Source organism: Castor canadensis, chromosome 15, assembly GCF_047511655.1.
Source record: "Castor canadensis chromosome 15, mCasCan1.hap1v2, whole genome shotgun sequence".
Taxonomy (NCBI): Eukaryota; Metazoa; Chordata; class Mammalia; order Rodentia; family Castoridae; genus Castor; species Castor canadensis.
In genome coordinates this window covers 19,301,096-19,324,212 of record NC_133400.1, presented here as the reverse complement: position 1 = coordinate 19,324,212, position 23,117 = coordinate 19,301,096, and the positions used below count along the sequence as shown (strand labels likewise).

General features: G+C 46.6%; 1 protein-coding gene across 2 annotated transcripts; it reads left to right on the top strand.

Annotated features, from left to right (window-relative positions):
• Positions 1-2,084: 2,084 nt before the first annotated feature.
• On the top strand, positions 2,085-10,216 carry LOC109680192 (pyrethroid hydrolase Ces2e-like). Of its 2 annotated transcripts, none has more exons than XM_020155129.2 (12): positions 2,085-2,374; positions 4,538-4,742; positions 5,663-5,804; positions 6,457-6,590; positions 6,672-6,930; positions 7,324-7,422; positions 7,697-7,837; positions 7,948-8,028; positions 8,355-8,499; positions 8,915-9,049; positions 9,551-9,623; positions 10,039-10,216. In XM_020155129.2, exons 1-12 carry the CDS (start codon positions 2,299-2,301, stop codon positions 10,214-10,216), a joined length of 1,668 nt encoding a protein of 555 aa, XP_020010718.2. In that variant the 5' UTR covers positions 2,085-2,298. The 2 variants fall into 2 exon arrangements, with proteins under 2 accessions (XP_020010718.2, XP_020010717.2); XM_020155128.2 differs by having other exon boundaries at positions 2,085-2,385; positions 4,543-4,742.
• The last annotated feature ends 12,901 nt before the right edge of the window (positions 10,217-23,117 follow it).

Here is a 23,117-nt window from a genome sequence, read left to right as displayed (position 1 = left end):
TGCTGCTCACAGTGTGTGTCCACAGAACAGCCCTTTCCAAATAGGGATGGGTCGTGCAGACCCAGAGACCATGACGCTAGTGATCCAGAACCTTGAAGCATCCCAGTAAAGCATGAGTCCTTCCTTGAGAGCAAGGAAGAATTGCAGGGTGAAGGGGACAGTCACAACTCCCTGCCTCTGCTCAACTGGTTGTTTTACCTGTGAAAGAACTCAAACATTCCCTGCTCTTTCCTTTCTGCCCTCAATGTCCTCATTGGGGCTGTGACTGCAATGACAGTGAACTTGGTACTGCAGGATTCAGGCAGGGCTTCCTGGTATTTTGGAGGTGCTGCTGAAGCCACTCAGCACCTTTAGAAGAGGCTAAAAGGGACACAGGAGAAGGGGAGACAGCCATGCCCTAAATGTAGCCCTGGCCCCCCTTGTAATCTGCTTACTCAGTGCCACTCTCTTGTAGCCCTGCTTTGCCAGGCCAAGCCAGAGCCCCACTCCTGCTGCTCGGTGCAAAGTCCAGCCAGATCTCAGTTGCTGTCATTGAGGCTGGGCCTGCTCTGCAGAACTGACCTAGGCCTGAGAGGACCATGCCCCTCAACCAACACCCAGTGCAGGAGGGGACTGTGTCCCCTGGACTCCTGCTCCTTCTGCTGGGCCTGGGTGAGGCTCATATGGAGGAGATGGCAACCAGGGTCAGATCTGCCTAAACTGTGCAGATGCCAAGTCGATGCCAATTGTTCAATGTGCTCCTGACCATTTGTTCTTATGGGTCTTACAACTGATTTGATCGAATGGGTGTGTCACTGTAATAGAAATCTAGACTTTGAGCCTCGGCTCCAACCCTCTTCCCCATAGTGCGCTCTCTCTCAGGCTCTCTCGCTCTGTCACTTACTCTCTCTCCCTCTATGCTGATATACTCTGAGACTTATTCACTGCATGAATTTATTATGATCTTGGCCATGGTCATGGTCAATGAGTTGGTGGAGAGAAAGTGGCAGAGCACGAGAGCACCTGGCCCATGAGATGGACAGCAGTCACAGAATTAGGAATGAGGGAGAAACCCTGTTGCTGTCCAGTTAACATGAAGGAGCTATAAGATGACCCAGTATGGGAGGAGTTGGCATCTTTCAGCCCCCACAGCCCAGCTGTAATTAGGTGAGGAATATTAAGGGCAGGGAGAGCTCTGCCCACACAGGGACTGCAATATTGGATGGGAGACCTTGAATGGACAGAAGGCCTTGACGAATGGGCAGGTCAAGGAGAAGCAGTGATCCAGGCTCCTGGCCCCTCAGTCCCGGGGAAATGCTGTTGCTGCCACCATGGCTCTGAGAAGGACAAAAACTGTGCCGGGTGGGCTCTGAGTGCCTATGGGGGCAGGAACGCAGAGGTAGTTGTTGGTTTCCATGGAGCAGGCAGTTGTTGGTTATTGGCTGTCTGAGATTGACTTTAACGATATTTCCTCTTGGAAGTCAGGCTGGATGGATGATCACAGACCCAGGATGGCAGCCGTACATGAGCACAGCCCTCAGGATGCTCAGAATCTCCAGGAGAGGCCCTGACACCCCTGGCTCACCAAAGCTCTACTTAGTTCCTAGTGCAGGACCAACAGGCTCCCATTTCTTGATGTTCCTGTGGATAAGTAACTGTGCACTGGGTTGGGTCAGGGGTGATGGGAACCACAGTCTCAAGTATATTACAAAAGAAGGGCCAAGGCTGAGTTGGGAAGGGCCCTCAGATCGTGGACTCTAAGAGATAAGGAACTGTTGAAGGGGATGAGTGCAATGCATGCTGATGGCCTGGAGGAGTTCTGCAGATGAAGGACGCAGTTACTTAGACAAAAGGCACTTGCTCAAGCAGTTCCCTTCACCTCCTCAAAAATTTGACAAGTGTCCATCTTTGAGAACACAAGCAAGCACTTCCTCAGAGATGCCCTCCTGGCGTTTCAAATTACAGCCTTCTGCTCCCTCTTTTCACCCCTTATGGTCTAGTCACTAGGATGCAGTCTGAAGAGACAATGGTCATGCAGTGACTCGCTCTGTGGAGGAGCTTTGAGGTATCTCTGAGGAGAGCAGAAGACTCATAGTAACTTTGGAGGAGCTGAAGGGGGCATGGGAAGAGGGGTGGCAGCCATACACTACCTGCTGGCCACTTGTTTCCTGTGACCAATGACTGTTTAGTGCCACTATCATGCAGCACCCACCTGGCACTGTTCCTACCAATTCCCTGTCCAAACTCCAGTCAGGGTGAGGCTCTGATCATCAGTTGCCTGTCAGTGAAACACTGCAGACACAGTGCGGCGAGTCAACCATGCGGCTGGAACAACTTCCTATGTGGCTGAGAACTGTGGCCTGTGGGCTTCTGCTTTTCCTCCTCCATGTCCAAGGTGAGACTTCTGCAGGGGATGACAGGGTCCAGGGTCAGATCTGCCACACTGTGCAGAGACACAGCCCGAGATTGGGAGCCGAGGGCTTCAAGACGGAAGGGACTGGTCCCATTGATTAAATGGGAATTCACAATTTACAAATCACGGGAGCTGTATTTGAGGAAAAGGAAACAAATTTTATTATTTGTGGGACAAAGACGAGGATTGGGCAAGTGAAGGCCTTAAATCTCTGTCGTCCCATGTCTGAGGGAAAATATCCACCTTTCCAAGGAGAGTTCAGGGGGTGAGCTTGAATGGGTGACTTCCTGTGTGTCCACCTTGGTTACTGGCCTTGATTCTCCAGGTGTCCGTCACCACTTCTCTGAAGCTGTATCTTGGCTGGAGGGTTTACTGCTCTGGGGGTCAGGAAGAGATAAAGGGTAGAAGACCCCTGGATTAACTGAAGAACAAAGGGAGTTAACCTTTGTTACCAGATTCTCCAGCAATTAGACAAAGAGGGAAAGAGAGTCAGTTTAATCAACAAGCAGAGTATCCTGGCCAGAAGACAAGCTAGCTATCCAGAAAGGTTTTTCCTTTTCTGGTCCCAGTTACACCTGTGTTAAAAATTCAGGTGTGGGAAACTTGCATCCACATAACATGTCTAAAACCCCAGGGTGGTTCCCGAAGCTGAGAGGGTCAGGGCTGTCTGAGGACACATCACTGAATAGGCAGGCGATTAAGGAGGGTTGTGAAGAGCCCAGAAGGGCAGGTCAGAAACCTGGGGTGGGATTTAGAACCTTTTCCTTCTGCATTTGTGGTCAGCACACAATGGTGTAATACATTCATAGTGCTATTTTTCTCTGATTGTGACATCTCCTGGGTAGAAGAGTCCCCTGACACCCTCCAAATGGGCCCCAGGCAAGGTTACTGGCCTTGAAGGGATTCACAAGCCCCCGGTACCACATCTCAATGCTGAAAGGAGAGACCACTTGGGTTCACTTCATACTATGAACCTGACTGGACAAAGTTATGACTTTGTTTCCAGAGCAATGGGAATGTGCCCTTTGCATGCCACGTACTCTCCAGGATCTTCTCAGAAGTTCATGTTCTCAGGGCTCGATGCAGAGAATGTTTGTGCAACCCTTGACCTCACTCACCTCTAAGTCCCCTGGTGTGGGACCTGAAGATATCTTCCCCCATTTCCCCAATCTAATCTGCCCTAAGAATTCCCCACCCATGGCCACCACTGCTGGACTCCTTATCTTATCTCGTCCAGGTCAGGATCTGGGAAGTCCCCAGGGCCTTCTAAGCAAGACCTCACTGATGACTCCACTTTAAAATGGGATATGGAACAGAGAACTGGAGGATCATGGTTCAAAACCAGCCCCAGGCAAATAGTTCATAAGACTCTATCTCAATAAAACTCAAAAGAAGACATCTGGTAGAGTGGCTCAAGTGATAGAGTGCCTGTCTAGTAAGCTTGAGGCACTGAGTTCAAACCATAATGGCACAAAAAATTACAAATGGCCTAGTATTTGCATGTAACCTGAGCTTGTACCTTTTGAAAAGCCTCCAGGTTGCATATAGTGACTACTACAACGTGAATGCTATATACATATTGTTACACTATGTTGTTTAGGGAACAAGAACAAAAATTCTGTGTGTGGTCAACAAATACACAGAGGTCTTTGTTTGCTTGTTTTTAATATTTTCAATCTATAAGATTGAATGAATCCAGGGATATGAACTCACTGAGATGGAGGTACAGTAACTGGCACTTGTCTACACCACACTCTTGTCTATACCACACTCCTGGCTTCTGCAGAAGAACAATCAAATTCCCTTGGGATTTAAACACATTGTGAATTTAATGCTGTTTAAAACATTCACAAAGTATGCACCTCCATTTCCCTTGCCCCAAACACAACCCCTAACCTCAGCCCTAGACACCAATCTGCTGATCCTGTTGGTGATAGAAAATTTTGAACTTTTCATGAAAATAGAATTAAGTAGCCAGTGGTGTGGGAGGGTCAGTGTAAAAAGGAGAAACCATGTGAGCGAATGTTTGCGGACCAGTGTCTTGACAAATGCAGAACTGGAGTAGCAAGGAGGTGGCAACACTCACAGCGTGCATGACATCTCACTGGGCAGGCCCAATTCTCATGTGCTTCTCTCCATCCACAGGCAAGAACTCAGCCGGACCCATCAGGACCACTCACACAGGGCAGGTGCGGGGCAGCCTCGTCCACGTGAAGGGCACCGATGTGGGGGTCCACACCTTCCTGGGAATTCCCTTTGCCAAGCCACCTCTTGGACCGCTGCGGTTTGCGCCCCCTAAGCCTGCTGCACCTTGGAGTGGTGTGAGGAATGGGACCTCCCACCCAGCCATGTAAGCTCTCCCAGGGCCCAGGGAACTTCAGTCCTTTGGGTAGGGCCCCCTGAGCTGTGCCGGGCCTACTGGTTCTTCCATTGGAACTCACAGATGTTTTCCCTCTGCCTTGGGAGGATTCCACATGCATTTTTCCAGTGAATGGGCTAAGGTTGAGAGAGTGGAGCAACCCTGCCAGGCTCAAAGTCAGGGCTTGGTACCTGGACATGTTACCTCCGGGTGCGGTGGTAGGAGCAGAGACACACTTGGGTGTTCCCGCTGTTCTCTGCACCAGGGGAGGTGTCTATGGGAGAGGTCTAGGTTGGCTCCATGAACTGTGAGAGCCCTGGTTCCAGCAGCAGAATCTGCAGGAACCTAAGCATGGCAGCAGGGATGCTTTCTTGGGGATCCACTCTCCACAGGGATTGTGCCAACCTGCAGGGCTAGGAGCCATTAGCAAAGGATCTCGTTTATGTGCTTCCAGCTGGAGACTCTGTGGGAGGGTTGATGTCCCTTTAGTCTGGACTTGGGATGAGGGATGTCCTACTTCCCTATGGGAAAGAGGTCCCCAGTCATTCATGCAGTACTTGTGAGTGGTGTGATGGGTCTTCACGTGGCTGCTCCCCTGTTCCAAGTAAAAGTAGTGAATGTCAGCACTTGCAGCCGTTGGATCTTGTAGAGACTGCTAATAGTCATGATTTCCCATCCTCAATAGATGTGAGATCCAAGGTCTTTGAAAACCTTGAGGACTCCCTTGCGTCTGGCTCTATTATAGCTCCTCTAGAGCCTTGGCTTATACCTTGCTGGGGAGGGACTTCCTCACCTGTGTGTCAGCGAATTAAGAAAGCAAAGTCTAAGGATGGAGCAGAGCAAATCTAGCACCTGGGTCTAATATTGGCCACTGTACAGTACCTGGAAAAAGTGATTGCCATTTTCACCAGGTGTCTGCAAACTTCTGATATAATGAATACAGATGCTCTGAAGCAGCTGAAGCAGACCCTGCCTCCTGTTTCCATGTCTGAGGACTGCCTGTATCTCAACATCTACTCACCTGCCTATGCCCATGAGGGCTCCAACCTGCCTGTGAGTGATATGCCATGGTCACCTAGGGACAGAGGACATTTATTTACAAGGAGATGGAATGAGCCAAGATCACCTGGCTCCCAATGTAATATGAACCTGAGGAGAAGTCTCTCACTGCCATGTCCACAAAGTCTTCTCACCCAGAAAGGGAAACCAATCCTAGTATGGGAACACAGAGGCCTGACAACTCCAAGAGGTCAGAGGCCAGAGGCCTTAGCCTTTTGATGAACTGAGGGCTCACTCTAAAAAGTTGGGCCCAGAAGACCCATGCAGGTGCCCAAGTGCTCATCTTTGACATCACCCAAGTTCCCAGCCATGGACCATCTACTGTGCCAATGAACTTATGTGATCTTTTCCATTAATGTTAAGTGAGCCACTCAGAGAAACACCCCTTTTCTTTTCTCTTCATATGTGTATAGGATACTGGTACCATTTGGCAATCTTGGAGCCATTATTCCAGATTGGGTTCAAGAGATGGCCCCAAAATATTTACTGAGTGGCCTTGTGTCCCTAATGCATGATCCTAGTCAAGGAGAACTGAGATAGTTCTTTCTACAGGGGCAGGTGCACAGGCCGAAGTGAGCAGTATAGGGAGAGGCCAGAGAGGGTATGGGCTGGGTCAGAACGTGTGATCTCTGTCTTATTTCCTCAGGTGATGGTGTGGATCCACGGAGGTGCACTGGTTGCAGGCATGGCTTCCTCATATGATGGTTCCATACTGGCAGCCACAGAGAATGTGGTGGTGGTCGCTATCCAGTACCGCCTGGGTGTCATTGGCTTCTTCAGGTGAGCCTAGGGCTGGACAGGACAGTGGGAACAGGGTAGGCCCAGGACAGGCCTGTGACCCTTGTCTCTGCCACTTTTCAGCACTGGAGACCAGCATGCATCTGGCAACTGGGGCTACCTAGACCAAGTGGCCGCCCTTCGTTGGGTGCAGAAGAATATCGCCCATTTCGGGGGCAACCCTGCCCAAGTCACCATTTTTGGCGAGTCTGCAGGTGGCACTAGTGTGTCCTCACATGTCGTGTCCCCAATGTCCAAAGGACTCTTCCACGGTGCCATCATGGAGAGTGGGGTGGCTCTTCTGCCAGACCTCATCTCCAGCTCCTCTGAGGTGGTCTACACAGTGAGTGACCTCAACTACCCCAGCTTACACCTGCCTCACCCTCAGAGTCTCTGTCTCCATGGAGATCCTCTGGAAAACGTTTCTGTCCTGTGAATTGATTGAAGGCTCAAAGGTTATAATGCACACCCCCTGCTTCATAGAGGCTCAGTGTGTTCAGTTGTCAGGAAAGTTGCCACCCTGGGACCTCTTTCATGAGCAGAAACTTATAAACAGTTAGGGTGTCCTATGTAGCCCTGACTTCTAAACATCAGGGATGTGGAAACAATTTCACATCAGCAGTAAGCCATGCACTGTACCCTGGTGATATGTTGACACATGGAGCATGGTGGAGTCTGGGAAACGCCGTTCTCCTGTCTGAAAGGATGAGTCAGCCTTTGCCCTGTTTCCTTACAGATGGTTGCCAACCTGTCTGCCTGTGGGCAGGTAAACTCAGAGGCCCTGGTACACTGCCTGAGGGGCAAGAGTGAAGAGGAGATTCTGGCTATTAACAAGGTGAGGCTGATAGTGTGGGTATGGGGAAAGGGACAATACATAGGGTTTGAGGAGTCAGTTCTTACTACACTGAAATAATTACCTCTTCTCCATGAAATGGTTCCCTTAAGCCATGAACGCCAAATCGAGACTAAGAGAGACTAAACAACATATAAGATCTCTTTGGATGGTTGTGAGCATCCTGGGGTGAATTTAGAATGGGTAAAAGTAACTCAAGGGCCTGGGAAAATGTCCTGTGCCTGACCTGGATCCCTGACCTTGAATGCCCCTTCAGCCTTTCAAGACCATACCTGGAGTGGTAGATGGGGCCTTCCTACCCAGGCACCCCCAGGAGCTGTTGGTCTCTGCGGATTTTCATCCTGTCCCCAGCATCATAGGTGTCAACACTGATGAGTATGGCTTTGGCCTCCCCAATGTAAGTCTCACTTGCAACTCCTGGGACCCTAGGAATCTCATGTAGTGGGAAGGAGGCCCTAGCAGTATGTGGCTTAATGGCATTACTTAAAGTCTCCTTCCACCACCCAGTACATGGGCTACTCTGAAACCATAAAAGAAATCAACAGAGGAACCTTGCCTGCTATTATGGAGAGCACGACAGCAAACATGGTGAGTGAGGATCCAGGGTTGGATGCCAATGGAGAGATATCCGAAGGTATCTTGCTGGCGCAGTAAACTCAAGGAATAAAGGGTGGGCTTGGACTAATGCTGGGGCTCAAGTGCCTAGACCCCATGACCAGCGAGCATGGGGCCTGAGGAACCCTAGTACTGCAAGAAAATTTGAAGTATATGAGTGTTTGTGGTGGGGTCACTCCACAGCTGGACCTTGCCCAGTACACCTGGTCCAGTCCCAGGCCCCATCTCCCCACCTGAGGTGCCTTACTCCATGTCCTGGATTCTGCCTATGATGACTCTCTCTGATTCCCCTGAGCTAGGGGTTGCCTGCTGGTTGTGGTGGTCTCTTGATGGAAGAATACATGGGGGATACTGAGGACCCACAGATCCTCCAAGCCAATTTCCATGAGATGATGGCAGACTTCATGTTTGTGATACCTGCGCTCCAAGTAGCACATTTTCAACGTGAGTACTTCTGTGACTGAGGCCTGACTGCCATTGGGGAACCCAGACCTGTGGTCCCAGGTGAGCTCTGTGGTGTCCTGGTCCCCATCCATGTCCTTATCAGCTCTGAGTGCCAAGCATTTGATGTTCCACATATCAGCACATTGTCATGGCTAATGTGAGAGAGATGTCACCCCATTTTACAGAAGACGTACTGAGTCAGTAACAGTCAGTGACTTTTCCTAGGCCACACAGCTTGGCAGCCCAAGGCCATGACTGAACCATGGCCTTCCCACTGGATCTGCTCCAGCCTGGAGCTCCACTCCTCATCATACAGATTCCAGACAGCTGTGGTCCTAACTCACACTTCAGTAATGGTGAGGAAGGACAGTTCAAGGTGACAGATCACTACACTCCAACCTGTCCACACCTCTAGGTTCCCGTGCCCCTGTCTACTTTTATGAGTTCCAGCATCAGTCCAGCATTTTCAAGGACATCAGGCCCCCCCACGTAAAGGCTGACCATGGTGATGAGGTTTCTTTTGTCTTCGGATACTACTTGAACAACAATGGTGAGTTTTCTTCATTTCCAGGAATTGGGATGGACCCTGCTTGGGACCTGATGGGTGATTGTCCTAGTTGTCCACTAGTGGAAAATTGAGGCTCAGAGACAGACAGAATCAGGTGTGCACCAACTTACAGCCCCAAATACCACTTGGGTTACAATCCAAGCTCTCACAGATTCTAGCATGTGTTCCTGCCACTTTCTGCATCTACAATAGTGTCAGGTATGGGTACCGGGGGTGTTTCAAAACCATAATTGTTCCTAAAGGATATCCCAGAGTTAGAGGAAAGAAGGGGCTGCTAGGTCAGGAATGAGCTCAGGACAGATTAGATCAAGTTTGGAATGAATAAACAAAGGTTGGGCAAAGGAGGGCCTGCCCCTGGGTGTTACGAGAGGGAAAGGGACTTGGCCTGGTGTCCAGGGTCAGGTTATGGAGTGTGTTGAGGGTGGAGCCTGACGGGGTGACCTGATATGGTGGCCAGATCTTTCCTTGTCCTTCTCTATGCAGCTGACTTCACTGAGGAGGAGGAACTGCTAAGCAGAAGGATGATGAAGTACTGGGCCAACTTTGCTCGGAATGGGTGAGAGCACACCCACACACCCCAATCCCTGCATTGGGCTCATCCAGGGCCCTCCTCATCTGGGGTGGCCTCATTACCATGCACGCGTCCTTTATCCTAGGGTTGTTCCCTCCCCAACCACTAGGAGGAGGTGACGATGTGAGTGCCAGTCATTTGGCCCTTGTCCAAGAGACATGAGAGTTGGTCCAGTGTACTATGTCAGTATCAGAGCCTACGTCAGAGAATAAGGGACAAATATGCCAATTGGCTGCGTCCCACATGTCCAACCAGTGGGTCCTTACTTTCCTTTGTCTGGATAGGATGTGGCCTTCAGTCTCTACACACCCCTAGCCTGTTCGGTTGCTTGGCCTGACTGAGATATTTATCTGGTATCAGAAGGTCCCCAACTAACCCTACTGGGATGTTGTGTCCACAGGAACCCCAACAGTGAGGACCTGCCCAACTGGCCTAGGCTCCATCACGATGAGCAGTACTTGAAGCTGGACATCCAGCCTGCACTGGGCCAGGCCCTGAAGGCTGACAGGCTGCAGTTCTGGACCAAGACCCTGCCCCGGAAGATTGTGGAGCTTACAGGGCCTAAGAAGAATCATTAAGAGCTGTAGCACACTGTGTCCAGGGAGGGAGTGGGCTTGAGTTCAGATGGCATCAGCCTGAGGTGCCCACACACCCAGATAGGCGCTATGTTGACTCCCACTGTCTGGTAGTCATACATCCCTTCACTCAGCCTATACTTATAAATAACTCATTGCATGATGTCCATTGCCACATCGCCCTGAGCCCTCTCTTGTTAGACATACTCAATAAATGGCCATATGAAAATGTGGATGGATGAGGCCCAATGCATGAATGCACTATTCCACACAACACTGGCCCTTGGCCCCTTACTCTCAGGCTCACCTTGGTCCTCTTCCAGACTTCCCTCTCTCTATCTTCCCAATCCCAAATTCCATTCAAATGAAGAAGCTGCTTTGGGCAATGTTATCCATATCAGGGGTCAAAAATCACATGTGCACCTCTAGAAAAGTCCCATGTTCTCTGTCATCTGTAAGGGGTCAACAGAAACCCGAGTTACTAAAAGTCCTGGGGTCTTAGTGAGATCAGCTGGTACAACAGGATTATCACAAGAAGTACCTGTCACTGTGGGGAGGGTCTGTGATCCAAGATACTGGTGAGACACACAGGAGGGTTGCAATCCCACGAGTTCCAGGTATTCAGAGAAGCATTGCAATAACCCCCTGTTTTTCAAAAACAAAGACACAAAAAATCATACACTGGTTATTTAAAAGCAAGAGCAGCTTGTTCACAGTCTCATCACAGCACTGCAACAGCAAGTTCTCTCTTAATTGCTGGATAAGTGACAGTGAGCTTGTTCTCAGTAGGAGCTAGAAGCAGGGGAGACACAAGGTGGGTGTAGGGTTAGTAGGCGGATATGTCCTTTTGTGTTTCCATTGAACAGCCATTCCCAGACAATGAGGGGTCCATGCAGGGAGGGATCCATGCTGACCCTCAGAGCATGAATCAAAGAGTGGAGAGCATTTGAAGGGATAATGTATGACTCGTTGAGAGCAAGGAGCAATTTCAGGATGAAGGGGATAGTTACAGCTCCCTGCCTCTGCTCAACTGGTTGCATTTGCCCTTTCAAAGTTTTCAAAGATTCATGCCATCATCCATCCCTGGGATCCTGAGTGCTGTGCCTCATCAGGGAAGCCTTCCTGATGTCTCATTACAGCTGACTGGTCTTCCCTTCTTGTCCTCCATATCTTCATTGGTCCTGCAATGCAAGGAGAGTAAACTTATTGACTGCAGGTTTTAAACAGGGGTCCTAGCATTTTGGAGGTGCTGCAGAAGCCACTCAGCACCTTTAGAAGAGGCTATAGGGGCATGGGAAGAGGGGAGGCAGCCATGCTCACATGCTATCCACTTGATCCTCTTGACTCTGTCTGCTCTATACCACTCTCCTGCAATCCTACCTTAAGAGGCCCCAAATTGAGCACCGCCTCCTCCCTGCTGGGTGCAAACTCCAGCCTTGTCTCAGCTGCCTGTCATTGAGGCTGGTCCTGCCCTGCAGTCCTGACCTAGGCCTGAGAGAGGATCATGCCCCTACACCGACACCCAGTGCAGCCGAGCACCGTGGCCTGTGGTCTGCTGCTTCTCCTTCTATGGGGCCAGGGTGAGGCATCTTTGAGGGTAACAGGACCAGGGTCAGATTTATGCAGAATTGTGCACAAGCAAAAACAGAGTATGGAAAAAAGGTGCTTGGGAAAGAGAGGAGCTAATAGAGTTGGCAGCCCTCATTAGCGTTAGGTCCGTGGGAACCACCGTGGGATCTGCCCATCTCCTGACCCCATTCTTTGTCTGCTCAGTCCCCGCTTGGGCCTTCCTCCTTTGCCTGCTGTGACCAGGCTTTCTGAAGTCTCCAACCTTCCAGCAGGAAGTTCTGCCTACCATCACTAATTGGCTCCCATTTTATTATTATTATTTTTTTATTACATTGTATTATTCATATATGCATACAATGCTTGGGTCAAATCTCCCCCATGGCCCCACCCCCTCCCTTACGTCCCACACTGCCCCCTCCCTCTCCCACCCACCCCTCAATACCCAGCACAAACTATTTTGCCCTTATCTCTAATTTTGTTGAAGAGTGAGTATAAGCAATAATAGGAAGGAACAAGGGTTTTTGGTAGTTGATATAAGGATAGCTATACAGGGAGTTGATGCACATTAATTTCCTGTGCATGTGTGTTACTAAATTAATTCTTTTTGTTCTAACCTTTTCTCTAGTTCGTGGTCCCCTTCTCCTATTGGCCTCAGTTGCTTTTAAGGTATCTGCTTTAGTTTCTCTGTGTTGAGGGCAACAAATGCTAGCTAATTTTTGAGGTGTCTTACCTATCCTCATATCTCCCCTGTGTGCTCTCGCTTTTATCTTGTGATCAAAGTTCAATCCCCTTGTTGTGTTCACCCTTGAACTATTGTCCACATATGAGGGAGAACATATGATTTTTGGTCTTTTGGGCCAGGCTAACCTCACTCAGAATGATGTCCTCCAATTCCATCCATTTACCAGTGAATGATTAGATTTAGTTCTTCTTCATGGCTGCATAAAATACCATTGTGTATAGATACCACATTTTCTTCATCCATTCATTACTAGAGGGCATCTTGGCTGTTTCCATAATTTGGTATTGCGAATAGTGCAGCAATAAACATGGGTGTGCAGGTGCCTCTCACAGTCTTTTGGGTATATCCCCAAGAGAGGTATTGCTGGATCAAATGGTACTCACAGGTACTCAATGAGAATAATATAGAGATGATACTGATTCATGTCAACCAAAATGTACAGGAGACATTCAAGAAATTCCAAGACAACAAAAATAGATAATTTGAAAAAGCAAAAGAAGAAATAAAGGAAACCATAGAAGCACTGAATAAACACAAAAGTGAAACAAAGAACATGATGAATAAACAGATAAATGAACTCAGGACAAAAATAGACAACATTAAAGAGGAAACCACCCAGGATATGGAAAACCTCAGAAAAAAGAACGAAACAGAACTGTAAAACAAAACGGAAGGCCAATCAGGCAGAATAGAACAAACAGAAGACAGAATCTCAGAACTTGAAGATGAAATGGTAATTAAAGGAAAAACCGAAGAACTATTAATTAAACAACTCAAGACCTGTGAAAAGAAAATGCAAGAACTCACTGACTCCATCAAAAGATCACACTTGAGAATCATGGGCATCGAAGAAGGAGAAGAGGTGCAAGCGAAGGGAATGCGTAATCTATTCAACAAAATAATAATGGAAAATTTCCCAAATCTAGAGAAAGATATTCCCATACAGAGGCAAGAGGCCTCCAGGACACCAAACAGACCAGATCAAAATAGAACTACCCCAGGACATATCATCATTAAAACAACAAGTTCAGAAACTAAGGAAAGAATATTAAAGGCTGTAAGAGAGAAAAAACAAGTAATATACAAAGGTAAACCCATCAAAATCACAGCAGACTTCTCAACAGAAACATTAAAAGCAAGAAGAGCATAGGGTGAGATCTTCCAGGCACTGAATGAAAATAACTTCAACCTCAGGATTCTCTACCCAGCAAAACTATCATACAAAGTAGATGGAGCAATAAAAGTCTTCCATGATAAGCAGAAACTAAAACAATATGTGACCACAAAGCCACCACTACAAAAGATTCTGCAAGGGATTCTGCACACAGAAAGTGAAACCCAACTTAACCATGAAAAGACAGGCAGCACCAAACCACAGAAAAAGAAAAAGCAAGACAGTAGAGAGTAACCTCAACTTAGGTACACACAATCAAACCTTCAAACAACTAAGACAACTAAATGACAGGAATCACCACATACCTACCAGTACTAACACTTAATGTTCACAGACTTAATTCGCCCATCAAAAGGCACTGCTTGACAAAATGGATTAAAAAGGAAGATCCAAAAATTTGTTGTTTACAGGAGATGCATCTCACTGACAGAAATAAGCATGGACTTAGGATGAAAGGCTGGAAGAAGATTTACCAAGCCAATGACCCCCGAAAACAGGCAGGAGTAGCAATACTTATCTCTGACAAAGTAGACTTCAAACCTACATTGATCAAACGAGATAAAGAAGGACATTCCATACTAATAAAAGGGGAAATAGACCAAAAGGAAATAATAATTATAAACCTATATACACCAAATATCAATGCACCAATTTCATCAAACATACCCTGAAAGACCTAAAAGCATATATAAACACCAACACAGTGGTTGTGGGAGACTTTAACACCCCATTATCATCAATAGATAGATCATCCAAACAAAAAATCAATAAAGAAATCCAAGATCTAAAATATGCAATAGATCAAATGGACCTAGTTGATGTCTACAGAACATTTCATCCAACTTCTACACAATATACATTCTTCTCAGCAGCCCATGGAACCTTCTCCAAAATAGATCATATCCTAGGGCACAAAGCAAGCCTCAGCAAATATAAGAAAATAGAAATAATACCATGCATACTGTCTGACCACAATGCAGTAAAAGTAGAACTCAACAACAAAAGTAAAGACAAAAAACATGCAAACAGCTGGAAACTAAATAACTCATTACTTAATGAAGAATGGATCATCGATGCAATAAAAGAGGAAATTAAAAAGTTCCTAGAAGTCAATGAAAATGAAAACACAACCTACCGGAACCTATGGGACACAGCTAAGGCAGTCTTGAGAGGAAAGTTTATAGCCATGAGTGCATATATTAAAAAGATTGAAAGATCCCAAATCAATGACCTAATGATACATCTCAAACTCCTAGAAAAACAAGAACAAGCAAATCCCAAAACAAATAGAAGGAGAGAAATAATTAAAATAAGAGCTGAAATCAACGAAATAGAAACCAAAAAAACCATACAAAGAATTAATGAAACAAACAGTTGGTTCTTTGAAAAAATAAACAAGATCGATAGACCCCTGGCAAACCTGACTAAAATGAGGAGAGAAAAAACCCAAATTAGTAGAATTAGGAATGCAAAAGGGGAGATAACAACAAACACCATGGAACTCCAGGAAATCATCAGAGACTACTTTGAGAACCTATATTCAAATAAATTTGAAAATCTAAAAGAAATGGACAGATTTCTAGATACATATGATCATCCAAAACTGAACCAAGAGGAAATTAATCACCTGAATAGACCTATAACACAAAATGAAATTGAAGCAGCAATCAAGAGTCTCCCCAAAAAGAAAAGTCCAGGACCTGATGGATTCTCTGCTGAATTCTATCAGACCTTTAAAGAAGAACTGATACCAACCCTCCTTAAACTGTTCCATGAAATAGAAAGGGAAGGAAAACTGCCAAACACATTTTATGAAGCCAGTATTACACTTATCCCAAAACCAGGCAAAGACACCTCCAAAAAGGAGAACTATAGGCCAATCTCCTTAATGAACATTAATGCAAAAATCCTCAACAAAATAATGGCAAATCGAATTCAGCAACACATCAAAAAGATTATTCACCACGACCAGGTAGGCTTCATCCCAGGGATGCAGGGGTGGTTCAACATATGAAAATCAATAAACGTAATAAACCACATTAACAGAAGCAAAGACAAAAACCACTTGATCATCTCAATAGATGCAGAAAAAGCCTTTGATAAGATCCGACACCATTTCATGATAAAAGCTCTAAGAAAACTAGGAATAGAAGGAAAGTTCCTCAACATTATAAAAGCTATATATGACAAACCTACAGCCAGCATTATCCTTAATGGAGAAAAACTGAAACCATTCCTTCTAAAATCAGGAACCAGACAAGGATGCCCACTATCCCCATTCCTATTCAACGTAGTACTGGAATTACAAGCCAGAGCAATTGGGCAAGAAGAAGGAATAAAAGGAATACAAATAGGTAAAGGAACTGTCAAAATATCCCTATTTGCAGATGACATGATCCTATACCTTAAAGACCCAAGAAACTCTACTCAGAAGCTTCTAGACATCATCAATAGTTACAGCAAGGTAGCAGGATATATAATCAACATAGAAAAATCATTAGCATTTCTATACACTAACAATGAGCAAACTGAAAAAGAATGTATGAAAACAATTCCATTTACTATAGCCTCAAAAAAAAATCAAATACCTAGGTATAAACCTAACAAAAGATGTGAAAGACCTCTACAAGGAAAACTATACACTTCTGAAGAAAGAGATTGAGGAAGACTACAGAAAGTGGAGAGATTGCCCATGCTCATGGATTGGTAGAATCAACATAGTAAAAATGTCGATACTCCCAAAAGTAATCTATATGGTTAATGCAATTCCCATCAAAATTCCAATGACATTCATTAAAGAGATTGAAAAAACTACTGTTAAATTTATATGGAAACACAAGAGGCCACGAATAGCCAAGGCAATACTCAGTCAAAAGAACAATGCAGGAGGTATCACAATACCTGACTTCAAACTATATTACAAAGCAATAACAATAAAAACAGCATGGTACTGGCACAAAAACAGACATGAAGACCAGTGGAACAGAATAGAGGACCCAATAAGAAGCCACACAACTATAACCAACTTGTCTGTGACAAATGAGCTAAAAATATATGATGGAGAAATAGCAGCTTCTTCAACAAAAACTGCTAGGAAAACTGGTTATCAGTCTGCAAAAAACTGACACTAGATCCATGTATATCACCCTATACCAATATTAACTCAAAATGGATGAAGGATCTTAATATCAGACCACAAACTCTAAAGTTGATACAGGAAGGAGTAGGAACTACTCTGGAGTTAGTAGGTATAGGTAAGAACTTTCTCAACGAAACCCCAGTAGCACAGCAACTAAGAGATAGCATAGATAAATGGGACCTCATAAAACTAAAAAGCTTCTGTTCATCAAAAGAAATGGTCTCTAAACTGAAGAGACCACCCACAGAGTAGGAGAAAATATTTGCCAACTATACATCAAAGGACTGATAACCAGAATATATAGGGAACTTAAAAAATTAAATTCTCCTAAAACTAATGAACCAATAAAGAAATGGGCAAGTGAACTAAACAGAACTTTCTCAAAAGAAGAAATTCAAATGGCCAAAAAACACATGAAAAAATGCTCACCATCTCTAGCAATAAAGGAAATGCAAATTAAAACCACACTAAGATTCCCCCTCACTCCTGTTAGAATAGCCATCCTTAGCAACACCACCAACAACAGGTGTTGGCAAGGATGCGGGGGAAAAAGGAGCCCTCTTACACTGTTGGTGGGAATGTGAACTAGTAAAACCACTCTGGAAAAAAATTTGTAGGCTACTTAAAAAGCTAGACATTGATCTACCATTTGATCCAGCAATACCACTCTTGGGGATATACCCAAAAGACTGTGACACAGGTTACTCCAGAGGCACCTGCACACCCATGTTTATTGCGGCACTATTCACAATAGCCAAGTTATGGAAACAGCCAAGATGCCCCACCACCGACGAATGGATTAAGAAAATGTGGTATCTATACACAATGGAATTTTATGCAGCCATGAAGAAGAACGAAATGTTATAATTCGCTGGTAAATGGATGGAATTGGAGAACATCATTCTGAGTGAGGTTAGCCTGGCCCAAAAGACCAAAAATCTTATGTTCTCCCTCATATGTGGACATTAGATTAAGGGCAAACACAACAGTGGGATTGGTCTTGAGCACATGATAAAAGCGAGAGCGCACAAGGGAGGGGTGAGGATATGTAAGACACCTAAAAAGTTAGCTAGCATTTGTTGCCCTTAACACAGAGAATCTAAAGCGGATACCTTAAAAGCAACTGAGGCCAATAGGAGAGGGGAACCAGGAACTAGAGAAAAGGTGAGATCGAAAAGAATTAACCTAGAAGGTAACACACACTCACAGGAAATTAATGTGAATCAACTCCCTGTATAGCTATCCTTATCTCAACGAGCAAAAACCCTTGTTCCTTCCTATTATGGCTTATACTCTCTCTACAACAAAATTAGAAATAAGGGCAAAACAGTTTGTGCTGGGTATTGAGGGGATGTGGGGGAGAGGGAGGTGGCGGAGTGGGTGGTAAGGGGGGGTGGGGGCAGGGGGGAGAAATGACCCAAGCCTTGTATGCACATATGAATAATAAAATAAAATTTAAAAAAAGTTCCTCTTAAATGTCAAATAGGTAGGTGACTGAGTTTGTTCTTGGTGGGAGCTAGCCTCCAGGCCAGTCAAAGGGTGGGATGGGGGTAGTAGTTGGATCGGTCCTTAAGAAGTGCTAGTCACAGTGTGTGTCCACGGAATACCCCTTCCCAAATTGGGATGGGTCCGTGCAGACCCAGCGACCATGACCCTAAAGATGGAGAGATTTGAAGGGGTTCCAGTAGAGCTCGAGTCCTTCAGAACAAGGAGGAATTGCAGGGTGAAGGGGACAGTCACATTTCCCTGCCTCTGCTCAAGTGGTTGCTTTTGCCCTGTCAAAGTTCTCAAACATTCCCTGCTCTTTCCTTTCTGCCCTCAATATCTTCATCAGACTGTGACTGCAACGACACTGAACTTGGTACTGCAGGATTCACGCTGGGTTTCCTGAGGTGCTGCAAAAGGCACTCAGCACCTTTAGAAGAGGAGAAGGGGGCACGGGAAGAGGGGAGGCAACCATGCCATAAAGGTTGCCCTGGCCCACCCTGTAATCTGCTTCCTCAGTGCCACTCTCTTGTAGCCCTGCTTCCCCAGGCCAAGGCAGAGCCCCAACTTCTGCTGATCTGTACAAAGTCCAGCCAGATCTCAATTGCTGTCACTAAGTCTGGGCCTGTTCTGCAGAACTGACGTATGCCTGAGAGAAGACCATGCCCCTCAAACAACACCCAGTGCAGCAGGGGACTGTGTCCAGTGGGCTCCTGCTCCTTCTGCTGAGACTGGGTGAGGCTCATATTGAGGAGATGGCAACCGGGCTCAGATCTGCCTAAACTGTGCAGATGCCAAGTCGATGCCAGTTGTTCAATGTACTCCTGACCATTTGTTCTTATGGGTCTTACAACTGATTTGATAGAATGGGTGTGTCACTGAAATAGAAATCTAGACTTTGAGCCTCGGCCTCCAACCCCCTTCCCCATAGTGCTCTCTCTCTCTCTCTCTCTCTCTCTCTCTCTCTCTCTTGCTCTCGCGCTCTCTGTTAATTACTCTCTCTCCCTCTGAGCTTATATACTTCTGAGACTTATTCACTGCATGATTCTATTATGATCTTGGCCATGGTCAAGGTCAATGAGTTGGTGGAGTGGAAGTGGCAGAGCATGAGCACACCCTGCCCATGAGATGGACAGCAGTCACAGAACTAGGAATGAGGGAGAAACCCTGTTGCTGTCCAGTTAACATGAAGGAGCTATGAGATGACCCAGTATGGGAGGAGTGGGCCTCTTTCAGCCCCCACAGCCCAGCTGTAATTAGGTGAGGAATATTAAGGGCAGGGAGAGCTCTGCCCACACAGGGCCTGCAATATTGGAAGGGAGACCTTGAATGGTGTGTCCACCTTGGTTATTGGTCTTGATTCTCCAGGTGTCGGTCACCACTTCTCTGAAGCTGTACCTTGGCTGGAAGGTTTACTGCTCTGGTGGTCAGGAAGAGATAAAGGGTAGAAGACCCCCGGGGGTAACTGAAGAACAAAGGGAGTTAACCTTTGTTACCAGATTCTCCAGCAATTAGACAAAGAGGGGAAAGAGAGTCAGTTTAATCAATCAGCAGAGTATCCTGGCCAGAAGACAAGCTAGCTATCCAGAAAGGATTTTCCTTTTCTGGTCCCGGTTACACCTGTGATAAAAATTCAAGTGTGGGAACCTTGTGTCCACCTAACATGTCCAAAACCTAGGGTGGTCCTTGAAGCTGAGAGGGTCAGGGCTGGCTGAGGACACATCACTGAATAGGTAGGCAATTAAGGAGGGTTGTGAAGAGCCAGGAGGGCAGGTCAGAAACCTGGGGTGGGATTTAGAACCTTTTCCTCCTGCATTTGTGGTCAGCACACAATGGTGATAATACATTCCTAGTGCTATTTGTCTCTGATTGTGACATCTCCTGGGGCAGGAAAATGCCGTGCCACCCTCCAAATGGGCCCCAGTCAAGGTTACTGGCCCTGAAAGGATTCACAAACCCCCGGTACCACATCTCAAAGCTGAAAGGAGAGACCACTTGGGTTCATTTCATACTATGAACCTGACTTGGACAAAGTAATGACTTTGCTTTCAGAGCAATGGGAATGTGCTCTTTGCGTGCCACGTACTCTCCAGGATCTTATTAGAAGTTCATGCTCTCAGGGCTCGATGCCCAGAATGTATGTGCAACCCTTGACCTCACTCTCCCCTAAATCCCCTGGTGTGGGACCTGATGATAACTTCCCCCATTTACCCAATCTAATCTGCCCTAAGAATTCCCCATCCATGGCTGCCACTGCTGGACTCCTTATCTTACCCTCTCCTGGTCAGGATCTGGAAAGTCCCCAGGGCATTCTAGGCAAGACCTCACTAATGACTCCACTTTAAAATGGGATATGGAACAGAGAGCTGGAGGATCATGGTTCAAAACCAGCTCTAGGCAAATAGTTCATAAGACTATCTCAATAAAACTCAAAAGAAAACATCTGGTAGAGTGGTTCAAGTGATAGAGTGCCTGCTTGCAAGCTTCATGCCCTGAGTTCAGACCGTAATGGCACAAAAAAGTACAAATGGCCTAGTATTTGCATGTAACCTGAGCTTGTAGCTTTTGAAAAGCCTCCAGGTTGCATATAGTGACTACTTCAACATGAATGCTATATACATATTGTAATACTATGTTGGTTAGGGAACATGAAGAAAAAGTCTGTGTGTGTCAACACATGCACAGAGTTCTTTGCTTGCTTGTTTTTCATGTTTTCCATCTGCAAGATTGAATGAATCCAGGGATATGAACTCACTGAGATGGAGGTATAGTAACTGGCACTTGTCTACACCACACTCCTGGCTTCTACAGAAGAACAATCAAATTCCCTTGGGCTGTAAACACATTGTGAATTTCATGCTGTTTAGAACATTCACAAAATTAACTACCTCCATTCCTCAAGCCCCAAACACAACCCCTAACCTCAGCCCTAGACACCAAGCTACTGACCCTGTTAGTGATAGAAAATTTTGAACTTTTTACAAAAATAGAATTAAGTACAAGTGGCGTCGGAGCGTAAGTGTTAAAAGGAGAAACCATGTGAGGCCAATGTCTGCAGACCAGTGTCTTGACAAGGGCAGACCTGGGAGTAGCAAGGAGGTGGCAACACTCACAGCGTGCATGACATCTCATTGGGCAGAACCAACTCTCATGTGCTTCTCTCCACTCACAGGCAAGAACTCAGCCGGACCCATCAGGACCACTCTCACAGGGCAGGTGCAGAGCAGCCTCGTCCAAGTGAAGGGCACCAATGTGGGGGTCCACACCTTCCTGGGAATTCCCTTTGCCAAGCCACCTCTTGGATCGCTGCGGTTTGCACTCCCTAAGCCTGCTGCACCTTGGAGTGGTGTGAGGGATGGGACCTCCCACCCACCCATGTAAGCTTGGGATATAATCCAAGCTCTCACAGACTCTAGCCTGTGTTCCTTCCACTGTCTGCACCTACCATAGTGTCAGGTATGGGTTCTTGGGGGGGTGTCAAAGGCATGATTGTTCCTAAAGGATATCCCAGAGTTAGAGGAAAGATGAGGCTGCGAGGTCAGGAATGAGCTCAGGACAGATACAGCTCAAGGTTGGAATGAATAAGCGAAGGTTGGGCAAAGGAGAGCCTGGCCCTGAGTGTTAGGGGAGGGAACGGGACTTGGCCTGGGGTCCAGGGTCAGGTTATGGAGGGTGTTGAGGGTGGAGCCTGATGGGTGCCCTGATATGGTGGCCAGATCTTGACCTGTCCTCCATGCAGGTGACTTCACTGAGGAGGAGGAGCTGCTAAGCAGAAGGATGATGAAGTACTGGGCCAACTTTGCTCGGAATGCGTGAGAGCACCCCAACACACCCCAATCCCTGCATTGGGCTCATCCAGCACTCCTCTCATCTGGAGTGGCCTCATTACCATGCACGTGTCCTTAATCATAGGATTGTTCTCTCCTCCTCTAGGAGGAGGTCACGATGTGAGTGCCAGTAATTTGGCCCTTGTCCAAGAGACATGAGAGTTGGTCCAGTGTACTGTGTCAGTATCAGAGCCTACGTCAGAGAAGAAGGGACAAATATGCCAATTGGCTGCGTCCCACATTTCCAAACACTGGGTCCTTACTTTCCTTGTCTGGATAGGATGTGGCTTTCAGTCTCTACACACCCATAGCCTGCTGGTTGCATGGCCTGACCAAGATCTGAAACTTGGTATCAGAATGTCCCCAACTAACCCTACTGGGATGTGTGTCCACAGGAACCCCAACAGTGAGGACCTTCCCCACTGGCCTAGGCTCCATCACGATGAGCAGTACTTGAAGCTGGACATCCAGCCTGCACTGGGCCAGGCCCTGAAGGCCAACAGGCTGCAGTTCTGGACCAAGACCCTGCCCCAGAAGATCATGGAGCTTACAGGGCCTAAGAAGAATCATTAAGAGCTGTAGCACACTGTGTCCAGGAAGGGAGTGGGCTTGAGTTCAGATGGCATCAGCCTGTGGTGCCACACACTCAGGTAGGAGCTGAGGTTGACTCCCACTGTCCAGTAGTCATACATCCCTGCACTCAGCCTATACTTATAAATAACTGACTGCTTGATGTCCATTGCCACCTCACCCTGAGCCCTCTCTTGTTACACATACTCAATAAATGGCCATATGAAAATGTGGATGGATGAGGCCCAATGCATGATCACAATATTGCTCACAGCACTGGCCCTTGGCCCCTTCCTCTCAGGCTGACCTTTTTCTGCTTCCATCCTTTCCTCTCCTTATCCTTCATATCCACAATTCCATTCAAATAAAGAAGCTACTTTGGGCAATGTTATCCGCAT